The following is a 15,443-nucleotide window of genomic DNA, read 5'->3' on the forward strand; positions in this document are numbered from 1 at the left end:
GATTTTTGTTCCAATGCAAATGGTAAAGAGAGAGGTAGGACTATTGCATCGCCCGTGCGATTACCAATGAAAACTGTGGGATCGTTCCCTACTTTGCCTTCGCATATTGTGCTCAAGGAGGAGGATTTTGTTAATGATTTCTCAAAGAAGAGGAAACTTTCTTTCTATTAGGCATCTTGGAGACATTGTCTTTTTTTATTGGCATCGGCCATTTGCCTGTGGTGCTTGGAAACACTCAGGTGCCTTATACTTAGTCTTCATGGCATGCTAATGGAAGGTCTCTTATACTTGGCCTTTGTGGCTTCATTTTGACTAGGTCTCTTATAGAAATTCTTTTTGTGGTGCTTGGTCTCTGTCTCAATCATAACCCGTTTCAGTATAACGTAAGGAAAGTTTGTAAGTATGGTGCATGGAAGAGATTGTTTCTATGTCTGGCATTCTGTGTTACAAATTTTATAAACTACTTTTAGTTTTAAGTTTGGAAAGAGAGAGAGAAAGAAATTAAACATCTTGGAAATGGAGAGGGGAAATAGGAGGGAGAAAGAGGAAAAATGGATTACTAAGTGAAGTTGCCGTACAGTACGACAACTTTGCATGCCGCTTGAAGCTACCGCAAAGCAGCCTAGCGTTCTGTCCGTGCGAAGTTTGGAACTTTATGAGAGAGAGAGAGAGAGAGAGAGAGAGAGAGAGAGAGAGAGAGAGAGAGAGAGAGAAGTGTAGAGAGAAAAAAAGGAGAGAGAGAATAATAGAGAGGAAAAATAAAATTTAAAAAAGAGCGAGAGAGAACAAATATAATAAGAAAATGAAGAGAGAAAAGAAGAAAAAAGAGGAGAGAGAGAAGAGAAAAGAAAAGAAAACTAAAATAGGAGAGAGAGAGAGAGAGAGAGAGAGAGAGAGAGAGAGAGAGAGAAGGTGAAGAAAAAAAAGGAAATAGAGAGGAAAAAAAGGAGAAAAAAAAAAACGAGAAATGGATTGTTAAGCAAACTTACTGCTTCAGGGCCTAGAGAACGCTAGCCACACATAATATTCTCTCGTTTCCGGAGTTCAAAAAACAACCTAAACTTTGCACAAGTTTTACAGGGAAAGCTAATTTTATGCTTCAGGTCCTAGAGAACGCTAGCTACACATAATATTCTGTCGTTTCCGGATTTTAAAAAACAACCTAAACTTTGCACAAGTTTTACAGGGAAAGCTTGTTAAAACGGAATGTGAAGTTTCAGAAGCTGAAGCCCCAAAGAAGATAGTCGCCTACTTCCACGTTTTTCTGTTTCGTCGCACGGGGCTCTCTCCCGCCACACCCATCTGGGGCCTTCTTTTCTTTCTTACGACGCTGCACGGTCGATCCAACAGCTTGTGACATGGTAAGTGCAATTTGCTCGCCTCTCGTCGTTTATGAATAGCCTTCCCTGGCGCGTTTCAACTTTTAGGTTCGATATACAAGACAGCCTAATGGGGACCTTGGGCACAGTTCTGGCGTATGATGTAATCACTAGTATGTCCTACAAGTAAATTGATATGCCTGACGTAGAACTGAGATTTACCTATGTGATTGTGGAAGGTAACAGAACGAGCATTTTTGACAATTTTGATACTCCTCAGGCAGGAGCATGTATCTTCTTGAACGTTTTGAGTCGTTCCACAGGTCGACAAACTAGTTTCATGTGAACTCGAGGAGACCTTCCCCAAGCGGGTTCATTTTTTATTAGCATTCAATAGCTCTTGTGCATGTTATGGCTTCAGGGTGTTTAGAATAGAGTGGTCTGATTGTTATCTAGAGTTCGGGAGTCAATATCCATGTAATCAGCCAACTCGACTTTGAGATTGACCCCTTGCCTGATGGAAAACTCTTGAAAGTCATGGTCAAGATCGAGAGGTTACGTTTGATCTTGGGCCTGCATATTGGGATGAGTGCAATGATCTAATGGTAGGGGGAGATGTTGCAATTAAGAGTGAAATTTAGGTAAAACCCCTTGCATCAACTTGGCATTAGCTATAGTATCACAACACTAGATCAAGTTGGGCATAAACTCTAACCCAATCACTAGTTTCCAAAGACCTTGGTACTCGAGCATTTGTTGAATAAATGTCAAATTTGACTCGTTGAAGTGAGTCTTACTAAAGGCATTCCTGGCCTTTTAGAGAGTGACTGCTGAGTGTAGGATAAGGTTGGGGGAGGAACATACTTGAGAATGTGTCCCAAAGTGCTCACCATGCAAAGGGAAAATTGTAAGGAAATGCTAGGGCAAACAAAGAGAGATGCAAAATGTATGACACAAGATCAACAAAATTTGATGAATGTTCAATGAAGAAGATGTTTATCCACTAAAACTAAGGCATGCATTAATGCTTAATCTTATTCTCCTTACAACAGCCCAAAAAAGCAATAAATAGCAGTTACATAAAATAAACGCCTTTTTCTTCTTGAACAATAGGATAAATACCCAAGAATCTTGTTTATTAGAGCATGTTAAGGCATTCCATCCCATAGTTGATCTTTCCTATTAGCCAGCCTTCATCCTCTCGCTGCCCATGCCCACTTGGAGGTCATCGCCAACTTGAAAGAAGTCTGCCCTAGCCATTTATTGCAGTGTCCAGCCTCCACACTGCTTTGCCAGCCCTTTTGAAGGTCTACATTGCTGTCGCAAGCCTTCAACCTGATTCACTCCGCTGTTGGATGTGTCACCCAACCATTCCACATCTTTGCCTACTCTTTTAAAGATTCACCGATCGCTGCCATCACTCTTGGACTATTGTGGACTGCATTTTTTAGATTTGTAGCAGCTTTCATTTTGCTGCTGTTTGTAACCAGCCTCTTGTCGTCATCATTCCTCTGTCTATTATTTTTGGAGCTGCCATCTCAGCCAGCATATTTGCATTTTTGGTGTGTGAAGTCTTCTTTGACATCGTGTTGCTTGGAGGTTCGTGTTTTGTTTCTTCCACTAAAGCTCTTAACATCATCATTACTGGTGGAGGAGTTGTTGAGGATTCGTTACGACTATGACATGCTCTTGAAACTGTGCATGACATTTATGACAACATTCGCAACTCACCTCATCCCCATTCCTTGAGACACAAAGGTTTGAGGCATTATGAACTTATTTCTTTCAAACAATTAAGTTGTGCACGTGTTGTTAAGCTAAAACAAGAGCATTTCTCATTAAACCTTAAGTAGTTCATTAAAATAGACCAAAATCTCGAAAATTACCAAAGATTCTGTGTCCCACGAGCAAACATCCAAACTTTGGGAGGATCCACATATATAAATAGGAGGTTGTTTGGCCACTTGCTCCATCCATTGTTTTGTAAGTTACTTTAATTTTTCCTAGTATCCATCCATCATGTACCTCATCTAGTTGTTGCGTAGTGATTCTTAGTCGGTGCTTATTAGTTTGGCAACTCCTTTGGTTTGCGTTTCATCCCAATTTGTTGCCATCATCGTCTCTAGCTCTTGCAATGGCCATCCAAGTGCTTCTTCAGGTTGCATTTTGCTCTAGTTGCTATCCTCTCCATTCAGCTTGTTGTTGTGGCCATCTCCAATTGTCACCCTTTAACTTGGTGACTCTTACAGAGTGTGTTTTGCCCCAGCTTGTTGATGTCCTCATCATCCATATTAAGTTGTTTTTGTGTTTTTGACGCCTTTTTTCATTAGCCTCTTCTCCAATTGGTGGTTATTGCACTTGGGATCCATTTTTGATGGACAACACACATCGACCCTTGCCTTAGCCCGCACCAATTAGAGCTAATGGCTATTGGACAGCTCCGCTCTTGAGCATTCTGTACGTTTTCATTCATTATTTAGTTATTTTCATCTTGCATTTTTGTGTTTTTTGTGTTTTTATGTTTTTGCATTAATGTATGAGCCCATTGTGCTTGAGTCATCATCGTATAATATGTATTTTCTTTTGCAAACCCTAGTGTATCTCTACACATGTAAGGTGAACATGTGAATGTGAGTCAAATTATGGGACATGGTGATTGATAAACTCTAGCTTGGGTGGTGGGGGACATTGGTAAAAGTTGTGGTAGACAGTTACAATTGGTGCTTGGTGCCAGATCTTGGCTCAAGAAATTAAGCGTGTCCTTGGAAATAAATTTTGTTAAATGCTTGCAAGTTCAAATGGCTTAGAATTTTAAATTGAGGATGCACAGGGCCAAAGATATCTTGATTTTTGGCAATTATTATTTGTTGAAAACTCAATTGCTAGAGTGTTAGTATGCATGGATATATTAGTCACTTTGCATAGGGAGAGGAAAGATGCCATGTAAGGCTAGGACAACTTGTGAGAGTTATTTTGGGTTGGTCAGAGAAGAGAGATGTGCATCTAGGTTGGATGATTATTGTCATAGGGATGTGAAATTTAAAGATGCTTTAATCTTGCAGATAACATTTGATTAAGTTATTAATCAAATGTATGAGGTTGTTTAAGCACATGTGATGCACATGGCAATTATTTCATAGTAACAAGCCAAGGACCTCAAGGATGCAGTGGATGTTAAAGGTAAAAGTTGTGATAAATTATGCTGATTGGGTTTTGGTGGCTAGTTGATATCAAATTTGATCTTAGGACATTTGTTTGGTGTCAGTGGTGACAGTAGGGACTAGGATTAATTAATTAAGTAGTATCATTGTATTAATCTAAGGGTCAATAGAGGTGTGAGGCCACTGCAGATTGCAAATGGCCTAGCTAACTTAATTATGGATGGGCACATTTAATTTTGGGTAGGGTAAAAAAGGTTGCAATTAATTTTCAAGATTATTTAATTTTAAAAATTAATTAAATGATTGGATAATGCTGAAAAATGGATTTAGAAGGTTGCCACTTGGCAAAAATGCCTATGCAAAGTAAGAAAACGTTTTTGGGGTTGGGTCTCAATCATTGAGTTAGTTAACAACTTGGGAGAGAGAGAGGGAGAGCTATTGGTTCATTTTTTGATCAAAGAATACAAATTTATTGCAAAAGACAACCATTTGGGGGCCTCAGTAGGCAAGGGATAGTTTCCAAAGGCTGGCAACAGCATTGCGGATCAGGTGACAGCATCTTGGAGGTGTGTGGCGGTAGGTAACTGCATCAAATGCAGACTGGAGTAGATAGCAAGTAAATTTTAGAGATTTCTCATGAAGAAAATCAGATTTTTCTCTTATCTTGGCTTTCTCTGACCTTCAATAATTTCTTAAAAGATCTCAGCATTTCTCAGCTGTTCTTAGTAGATCTCAGTCAAATTTGGTGGACAACAGGAGGATTTTTGTTGTAAACCCTAAATTTTTGCAAAAATTGGGGCTTGATAGCTACCTTAGGACATGTGCCAACAGGAATTGGTATCGTACATTGAAATCAACACTTGAAATTTGTGGAATTGACAAGGATTTTAGATGCCAAGTCATCCATTGTAAATTAGCATAGTATTTAGCCAGTTGGTGGTTCCATTTGTGCAAGTCTTGGGTGAAAATCAAGGGGCAATTGGTCCAAATCGCTTGTTGATTGTATGTACAGCAAGGGGCTTTTGGATCAGCCAAGGAGATTGTGGAATCTCAACTTGTACATTGTCCATTAGCAATCGAAGTTAAAGAAATACCGAAAGGGGTACTAGTTCTAGGGCTAATTGGTTATTTATTGTTCAAGATTGTTAAGGTAATATGTGCATTTCACTTTATGCTTAGTTTTTGATTGTTGTAATTAAGTGCTTGATTAGGTTTTACCACCCTATCCGAGAAGGAGGACTGGTCTCATGGTTTCATTGTTGGGATATCACTTAATCCCTTGATTTGGTAGGCTTGAGGCACTTGATTGAAGGTTAGAAGCTTTGCTCTAGTGCTGAAATTGTATTTAGTTGAGTGTTACAACAAGAATATCTTTAGATAGTAAGATGGAATCAAGTAGGGATGGTGCCTCTCAATTTGAAAATTCAGAGTGTTAAGGAAAATGCAATGCTTGATTTTGGACAAGGCATGGAGCATGGACAACAAGTTGATAATATTGGTTTAGATTAAAATTTGGATCCTTCTAAGCCTTTAGAGGTCGATGATTAGCAAGAGAATGAGGATTTTGATGACTAGTTTAAAGATCAGCCGAGGACAGCAGTTGAAATGTTTATGCAATTGGCAGATGATCTTGAGTTTATGTGGCTTTTTTGTTCTCCTTAAAAGAGAGTAGCAAAGGCAAAAAGAGAAAATTGTCTTTGAGAGCTTCTAGACAGTAAGATGTAGTAAAGCAAGAGTCAATATAGCAGCATGATGTTCTAAATGAGGATAGAGAGCATAAGCAAATAATGCTAGTGGGGCAATTGATGCATATGCAAGGTCAACTTGGAAGTGCCAATTCAATGCTTTTTTTGGACAGCAGGGCATGCATGCAATTATGGGGCAGCTAGGTTACTTTGGTGGTGACATTAGTTTCTATGCTATGGTGGGTTGGGGACCGCATGTGGGAATTTATGACACAACTCTTTATCATATGTTGCAACCAATGCATGGTGTGTAAGGCTCAATATATTCGGGTATGATTGATAATATGCATAGTCCCATGTATAACAATGTTGGCATGATGCTAGGGCACAAAGTGGCAAGTTTGGCAATGTATATATGCAGCCCAGTGTTTGGGATTCATGGTATTAATGTTGATCATGCAAATGCTCCATATAGTGTTGGGTATGAGGATAAATGGAGCTATTAATGTATGCAATGTATGGAAAAATATATATTGGTATGGTTGGTAGTATGCAAATTTTCATGCACAGACACATTGCAATGGTTCAAAGCATGCAAACAAGAATGTTTCCCAATGCATTTGGTGCTCCTAACATGTCAGGTTCACATGAGAAGCTAGTCGATTGGATGCAATGTTGTATATTAGTTAAGTTGGAATTGTAGCAGTGTGAAAGTGTAAAGCATCACAATGCTTAAGGAAAAGAAATGTCTACAACCTTTTGGAGATTTGAGGCAAGTAAAGTTAGAGGTAAAGTTTCCATATCCTTCTTGGTGAAGCTTCCATAGTAGTAGGCCAAGGATTGTGAGGATGTAATGGGTGACAATGGCAAAAGCTGTGATAAGTTATGTCGATTGGATTTTGGTGGTTAGTTGGTATTAGATTTGACCCTAAGATAGTTGTTGGCTAATAAGTGTTAGTGGTGACTTTATGGACTAGTATTAATTAATTAATTAATTAATTAATACCAGTTTAAGGGTTAATAGAGATTGGGGACCACTCCAGGTTGCAAATGGCTAGCCAATTTTTGGGCAGGGTTAGAAGGGCTGATATTAAATTTTAGTATTATTTAATTCTAAAAATTAATTAAATGGTTGGATAATGTTGACAAATGGATTTAGAAGGTTGCCATTTGGCAAAAAGGCCCATGCAAAGTGAGAACATTTTTGGGTGCTGGGTCTTAGCCATTCAGTTAATTTACAGTCTGGGAGAGAGAGAGAGAGAGAGAGAGAGAGAGAGAGAGAAGGAGTTGCTGGTTCATTTTTTGATTTGAGAACATTAATTTGTTGTAGAAGATAGCCATATGGGGGCATTAGTAGGTAAGAGACAGCATGGAGCTACCTTTCAAGGGCTAGCAATAGCATTGCTGATCAGATGACAGCATTTTGGAGGTGCCTGGCAATAGGTGATTGCATTAAATGCAAGCTGGAGTAGACAGGAGGTAGATTTTAGGTTTTTTTCGTGAAAAAATCAAAATTATCTCTCATCTTGACTCTCTCTTACCTTCTCTAGTAATTTCTCAAAAACTCTTAGCATTTCTGAACCATTCTCAGCAGATCTTAGCCAAATTTGGTGGACAGCAAGAGGATTTCTGCTGTAAAATGTACATTTGTGTAGAAATTAGGGCTTGACAGTCACCTTGGGACCTGTGCCAACAGGAATAGGCATCATATAGTGAAACTAGTACCTGAAATTCGTGGAATTGACATGGATTTTATATGCCAAGTCATCCATTGTAAAGTGGGTAGCATTTGGCCAATTCGTGGTTCCATTTGTGCATGTTTTGGGTGAAAATCAAGGGGCGATTGGCCCAAATTGCTTGTTGATTGTATGTAAAGCAAAAGGCTTTTGGATAAACAAAGGAGATTGTGGAATCTCAACTTGTACCTTGTCTATTAGCAATCAAAGTTAAATGAATACCAAAAGGCATGTCAATTTTGGGGTGAACCGTGTGTCTATTGTCCTAGATTGTTAAGGTAATGTGTGCATTTCAGTTTATGCTCAGTTTTTGATTGCTATAATTAAGTGCTTGATCAGGTTTTACCACCCTATCCGAGAAAGGTTGGTTTCAGCATCGAGGCTGGATGATTGCTCTCTTAAGGAGTTTAGAGGTTGTTAAGAGAGCATTTGATTGTGACCAACCATTGCATGAAAGTTGAAACATGGAGCCACTACCAAAGTACCCTAGATGACCCACATTCAGATGCACACCTAATGGTGTAGTGTTGCCATTTCCAAGATTGCTATGGATCCTATCTTTGTCCCAATGCAAGCCTCTTAGAAGTTTTGTATCTCCTGTCGGTGCATCTGCGCATGATTGATGACCATATCGGTCCATACATTTCTGTTGGTCTCCACTTTGGGTATAATATTCAAACCATTTATTTATCCAATCACCTAAGACTCTTATGATTTATTACTAAAGTAAAATTTATTTTCAATAGATAGTATCTCCACAATTCATCAATTTTCTTCTTCATTATCATGTGTGGTTGAATGTTAGATCAATCACAATGTGCAATTGAATGGTTTTCTAGAGTGTAAACCATTGTAAGTGTTAAATAAAACATTATTAACGTGTTGATATAACAACTTTAATATGTCAAGAAAATACTTATTGGTGTATCTTCTTACACAATCTCTTAGAGCTTAATAGCTATCATCGTTAGGGCCTCTCTCTCTCTCTCTCTCTCTCTCTCTCTCTCTCTCTCCACACCACACATAGTGAAGGGGTGCATGGAATGCATGAATAGATGTATCTCGGTATGGCTAGTGGCATGCCAAATCCTATGTACAGCCATATTGGAATAGTCCATGGTATGCAAATGAGTATTTTGGAAACACATTGGGTTCATGCTCTTTCCACATGGAAACATTATCTTTTTGGGCCAGATTTCATTGTACAAACTAATCATTAGAGTTTGAGATATATTCTTACTCAATTGAAGTTGTTTTAGAAGCATATGAGATAGGTAAACTTCCTCTCGATGTTTCATTTTCAGGTTGTGCACATTGAGGGTAAGAAAAATGTGGTTGATGCACTTTTGAGGAAACCCCAAATTTGAGCAGTTACCATGACATATCATTCAGAGTTGGATGTCATGAAGAAACAATATGTTGTTGAATTAGACCTTGCAAATACATATGATCAGCTTTGTAATGCCTAGATGAGCAATATGTGCTTAGGGATGCCTTTCTTATGATGCATGGTTGGTTATGTGTTACAAAGGAGTTTAGAGGCCAAAAGTGTTGAGTGAGAGTCATGCAACAATCAAGGCAGTGGAGCACTTTGTCTTTTGGCGAGCTTTTAGGCATGATATTGAGAAGTTTTCTCATATGTGTATTGTATGTGAGAAGATCAAATATGATAGGCAAAAGATTTCAGGCTTATTGCATCCTTTGCCTATTCTTGACAGACCTTGGGAGAACATTGTTGCGTATTTCATTTTTGATCTTTCGAGGACACCTAGGGGCAATAATTATATTTGAACTATCATTTATAGGTTTAGTAAATAGGCATATTTTATCCTTGTCTCAAAGAAGATCAAGGCTGATCATATGGAACCAATTTTTATACAGTAGATATTTAAGCATCTTGGCATGTGAGAATCCATTGTTAGTGATAAAGATGTACGCATGACTAGATTGTTTTGGAAAGGACTATATGAGAACATGGGCATTATGCTGAAATTGTCATTGTCATTCCATTCATAGATAGATGGACAATCAGAAGAGGCAAGTTCCATAGTTTTGAATCCCTTGAGATACTATGTATCGGAGCATAAGGCATAGTGGGAAAAGAAATTGCCATTGGTTGAGTTTATACACAACAACACTATGCATAGTTCCACTGGTGAGGCTTCATTTGAGATTGTGGAAGGTGAAAAGGAAGTTCACCTATCTTACGGAGAAAAAATTAAAGATCTTTGAGGCTGATAAGTATGTAGAAAGCATAGAAATTGCTTATTAGAAGCTTAAACAAGCACTTCAAAGATCTCAAGAAAAGCTAAAGAGGATAGCTAGTTACCATAGGCATGCATTGGAGTCAAGGTTGAAAAAGATAAAAGACAAGGAATGTTTGTATCCAGAGCTGAATATGTGCTACTATGGGCCATTACAAGTGTTGGGAAAGATCAGTATTGTGGCTTATAAGCTCAAATTGCCTCAGCATTAGAAGATTCATAATGCGTCTCATGTGAGTTTGTTAATATCTTTCCATCGAGATGTGCTAGAGGATGTATTTGCTGAAACTCAACTTGAGGTTGAGGAATTGGATGAGGCTTTGGTACTTGAGAGTAGATTTTGGCATATAAGGAAGGTTGGAGGTAAAATTTTCAGATGCTACTTGATGAAGTTTCAAAATTATACTCGTGAATGCAAGATGGATGGAAGAGGGTGACCTGGCACATCATTCTCCATTGTTGCAACTTTACTTCAATGCATTTCAGTTGGAGCTAACATTAGATCCAATTCATTCAGGTTGAGTAGAGTAGGGGATCTAGAGTACTATCTGGTACTCAAGGGGGAGGGGGAGGTAGCATTCACTCCTTTGGTGATGTACAGCTCATATACATGGTGGATCTTGAATGTACTTGGCTTGGAGACAACTCAATCTCACGATTACAGATATGTGCTCATTTTTTGATCCAACTTCAAGTAGGCCATTTGAGAAATGCAAGTTGAAAGTTAAGCAAGTCTTGCAGCAAAAATGCTAATTTTCAGCCTTTTGACAGTAGAAGCTACATTATAGTCAGCTGAGAAATGAAAAGAGAAAAAAAGAGGAAGATTAGTTTCATCTCTTTGTGAAGTATCCATCCATGCCATGAATTTTCCTTATTGTGAACTTCAGCAAGATTGCCAAGTTACATTTGAAAAGTGGATTGTGTGTGTTTGGTTTGGGGGGCTATCGTGTCATTTGCCTGCTTTTTAGTTTTTCAGAAACTAAAGACAAGCAATGTCACCTCTATTCCAAACTGTTGCAGACCATTTCCAGCTGCTTTTGATTGTGCCACAATTATGGGGCTAGAATTGAGCTACAAGAGAAGAGAACTGCTTATCTTGACAGTTTTAAGTGCAGATCTTTCTATCCTCTGCACATTTGCATTGTGCACATATGCTTGTGAACTCTAGTATTATTGAAGCTACTCTAGTATTTTAATCAAAGCTTCAATGTTAATTTATGACTCAACATGGTGTTTTTTCTGTTTTGGGCCAGCTTCCTTTGTCTCTTCTAAAGACTGCACAAGGACACCCCATGGTATGTTGGTTCTAAGCACACCTTCTTGGCTCATACTCATCACAGCATTTTGTTCATCTTGGAAGCTGATTGCATTGTTTTGTGTTTCAGCTTGTGGAGTTGAAAAATGGGGAAACTTACAATGGACATTTAGTTAACTGTGACACATGGATGAATATACACCTACGAGAAGTTATATGTACATCAAAGGTGATTTGCTTTCATAGAATGGTCCAGATACATTTAGCCTTTTCTTGTGCTACTGTCTTGCCTGATGCAACTGTTCTGGCTCTGAAATGAAGGCTTGTTATGTAGGATGGAGATCGTTTTTGGCGGATGCCAGAGTGTTATATACGTGGTAATACCATCAAGTACTTACGGGTTCCAGATGAGGTTTTTCCCTCTCTCACTCATTTTTCTTTGTCTCAACTTTTAAGCACTGATTGCTTGTTCGTACTTGATTAATTCTTCAGGGTCTATGCAACTTCCTATCCTAACTAACTATAATAAGGAGGGTGCACACCAGCCCTGGTTTTCTTTTAAAGTTGTTACTGACTAATTTCAAGTAGCTTTTTTGAAGTCAAGTTGGAAGGTGATACAAATTTTTTGCTCTCTCCTTCTAATGTAAACTCCCCAGCTCCTTTCCCCAACATACATTCACACAAAACAGGCGGATTTCTCCTGCCATAGATGCTGAATAAATTAGAAAACAAGACGCTTAAGAGTGCCCATCGCTCTTAACAAATAGAAGCATTCATATCAAAGCCATTAATTGGAAGTCCATTTCTGTGGCACTAATTGCCTCTTTGCATAAGAAATGATTAGATAATCAGTTGGGTGAGATCCAACAGCATAACCAGCAACGAGGGCAAGTCACCACTATTGGGGTGCAATTATACCAAGGACTGGCTGTTGCCTTAGTTTGACATTTGTTCCATCTTGATTTTCCATGCATCTCATGTTATGGATGCTGGTTTCTTTAGATACTGTATGGCATCGGATTCTAGTTGTATGGAAGTTCCAACACATGCTATCTAGTCACCAAGTGATCCATGTTTAGAAGTTGTCATGCTCAACTTTGACTTCTTTCAACTTGTTAGGAAGGCTGACGAAGCTGAGCTAGTTGAATCTGTTGAGAAACAACTTTTATATTATGGCCTGTCGATGTCTACCTTGACACATACATTTTTGTGAAAGCTGCAGGGTAATATCTGTGAGTCTTTGACCACTGAGCATATGGTCCTGTGAAAGTATCCTTTGTGTGGAACTCTTACTCTTTGGTGTGTAATTTTTTAAGAAGATAAACTTCATTGGTTAGGCCAATGCCTCCTCCATACATTAGGCATTGATGTACTCAAATTGTGGGAAATTCTTACTGCTATGGTATTCATAGCCATTTGAGATCCTGAATCCAGACGTAGTGATTTTAACAGAACCTGCCAACCTTCTCATTCCTCTACTTCAATATGCAGGTTGTTATACTTTAGTGTTGTGACACTTGATGCAATTGTTGCCCAGTCTAGTGTACCTAAGCAGCCACAGCCGTCTTAGGCTTAAGGATAATTTATATTTGTGCACCAAATGAGGTTATTGATGGTATAATGAACCTATTGAAAGGGTCTTGCTTGTTATGATGCCAATGCGGCATGGTGTTGATAACTGTGCTTTCATACCTCAGGTCATCGACAAAGTTCAAGAAGAGACTGTGCGGCGGTCTGGTATGGTTTTTCATAGATACCTTTATCCCTATCCATGTACAACTGAAACATTCAGAATGTCTTCTTATGTCTCTGTTTGGTGACAGACAGGAAGCCACCAACAGGAGGTCGAGGTCGTGGCCGAGGCAGGGAGGAAGGCGGTGGCAGAGGTGGTAGGGGTGGGGGTCGTGGTGGCTACCATGATGATGGGGTGGGAGGCAGAGGTGGTGGCCGAGGGTCTCGTGGTTCTGGCAGAAGTGGAGCAAATAGGGGTGAGTTGACCTTGTTGATTTCAAAGCACTGTGTGTGTGTTTGGTTGAAAGGTTTGCTATTGTGATGAGGTGCTGTCTAACAATGTAGGTGGGGGTCGAGGGCGTGGCTAAGGTCAAGGCCTCTCTTTCAAAGCCTTCTGATGGAGAATGTTCATGTCCAGTACTTAACGGCTGTTACACTAGGTGCAGTCATAATTCTACAGGATCTCTTTTCAAGGCAAAATATGGCTAATGGGCGTCTTCAAAGTACCAGATTACCCGGTGCTGTGTTTCTATGCACTCATTTTGCCACAGTTTTTGAGGTGGCATGACGGCCTAGTAGTTCCCCCCGTCTCTGTTTTTGTGAAGGAGGAGCAGGTGAGGGGCCAAATGCGGGCTGTTCATATATTTTGAACTTTGAAATCGCAAATTGATGGAGGCACCAAAAACATGTAAGGTTTTTCCATTTTGAAGTTAAAGATGTCATAAAAGAGAGTATTCCTTACTTAGTGATTTGTTAATTATGGCGTTCTACAATTTGTGCACTGAAACAAATACACATGTGAGGTTTTCAGCTGTATGGGTTTGGGAACATCAATGGTTTTTTTTGGCTGTAAGAATTTTAGAAGCTCTCTCTCTTTTCACTTAATGCTTTAAGCATTGTTTGCTTAGATTTCCTTGTTCTTTTAAAAACAAAATATTTTGGGGGTTGCATCTAACCTTGTGAAACTTGACATTCTCTGGTAAAATTTTCTGTTGGAAATGCAAGTCATGGTATTGTATTGTTGCGTTTACAAAGTATTTCACATACAATCACTTTAAACCCCGAAGATGGGTTCACATGATTTATGGTGATTTAGCACACTTTCAATTGCGGAATCTCTGTCTGCTCCCTCGGAAAACTCAACCTTTTTAGTGAACCCATTAGGAACATCTATACAGTACTTTGGTCTTAATGGGCAGGATCCCTTGAGCAATTAAAAGAGAGTGAAACGAAGTGTTTGTGAGGAATTCATAAGCCAGCCTTGGTTTTAGAGTTTAATTATATAGGATGACAAGTAGCATTTGTGCGTTCTACTCTTTTGTTCTCTTCTTTTGTTCCTTAAGAGATTGTTAGAACCTGGATATTGATTTCAAGACCCACGGTCGCATTAGCATGCAGTTTTGAACAAGGCATATTAATTATAATCAATCGTTTACCACTGGATGGGTACAGGTAAGCCATGGTGGTTAGGTTGAAAGCTGCAAAGCTATGGGAACTATAGAGCATTGCTCGTTCATATAATAAGGAAAAAGATTATTCTGTTCAATGTGTTTACACCTGGTAATGTCAATGGTGAATCCCTTCTTGAAGCTTTATGCATTCAAGTATTACTAATATCTCTTAATGGTGGATCAAGCTTCTTTCGGAGTTTTGTTAAGTACTTTCACACACAATGTGCTTCTTAATGTGAATCTGATTTTTGCATCTAGAAAGTTTTTATCCACCTTCTAACAAAAAGTGAGTGGATTATAAAATGTCTGGGAGCTTGCTTCATCCCAATCTCTGCAACCATGAGGGTAAGGCACCACTTTGTCCATCTTGTGTGGCTCTTTTCTACCTTGGTACTGCTTGGATTGAGGTTAGCTCTTCCATGTCATAAAACAACAAAAAATGTGTGGATTATAAAATGTCTGGGATCTTGCTTCATACCAATCTCTGCACGCCACTTTGTCAATCTTGTGTGGCTCTTTTCTACCTTGGTACTGCATGGATTGAGGTTAGCTCTTCCATGTCATAAAACAACAAAAACCATGGAAAAAGCACTTCTTGCTATAGAATGAAGCCCTTGTACATGTCAAATACCCAATTCTTCATGCTTTCAAAAAGCCATGATAAAATAGAACTTATGATCTTAATGTTGTGATAGATTTTTGCAATTGACACTGATAGGAGTGGGGTTTCAGCATGCTCAAACTCCTCGAGCAATAGAAAAATTAGTTGATTGACTATTATGTCTACCATAAGGCACATTATTACTTACACGAGGATACACGCCATATTTTCTTCGACTAT

At 38.9% G+C, this 15,443-nt stretch overlaps 1 protein-coding gene across 2 annotated transcripts; it reads left to right on the plus strand.

Annotated features, from left to right (window-relative positions):
• The first annotated feature begins 1,175 nt into the window (after nucleotides 1–1,175).
• Nucleotides 1,176–13,866, plus strand: EMB1644 (Small nuclear ribonucleoprotein family protein). Of its 2 annotated transcripts, none has more exons than XM_087668496.1 (7): nucleotides 1,176–1,361; nucleotides 11,419–11,460; nucleotides 11,551–11,649; nucleotides 11,742–11,832; nucleotides 13,118–13,157; nucleotides 13,244–13,408; nucleotides 13,497–13,866. In XM_087668496.1, exons 3-7 carry the CDS (start codon nucleotides 11,607–11,609, stop codon nucleotides 13,638–13,640), a joined length of 483 nt encoding a protein of 160 aa, XP_087524622.1. In that variant the 5' UTR covers nucleotides 1,176–1,361; nucleotides 11,419–11,460; nucleotides 11,551–11,606; the 3' UTR covers nucleotides 13,641–13,866. The 2 variants fall into 2 exon arrangements, with proteins under 2 accessions (XP_087524622.1, XP_087524628.1); XM_087668502.1 differs by having other exon boundaries at nucleotides 1,182–1,361; nucleotides 11,755–11,832.
• The last annotated feature ends 1,577 nt before the right edge of the window (nucleotides 13,867–15,443 follow it).

Source organism: Lygodium microphyllum, chromosome 3, assembly GCF_053477565.2.
Source record: "Lygodium microphyllum isolate KBCC chromosome 3, Lygodium_microphyllum_v1.1.10, whole genome shotgun sequence".
NCBI lineage: Eukaryota > Viridiplantae > Streptophyta > Polypodiopsida > Schizaeales > Lygodiaceae > Lygodium > Lygodium microphyllum.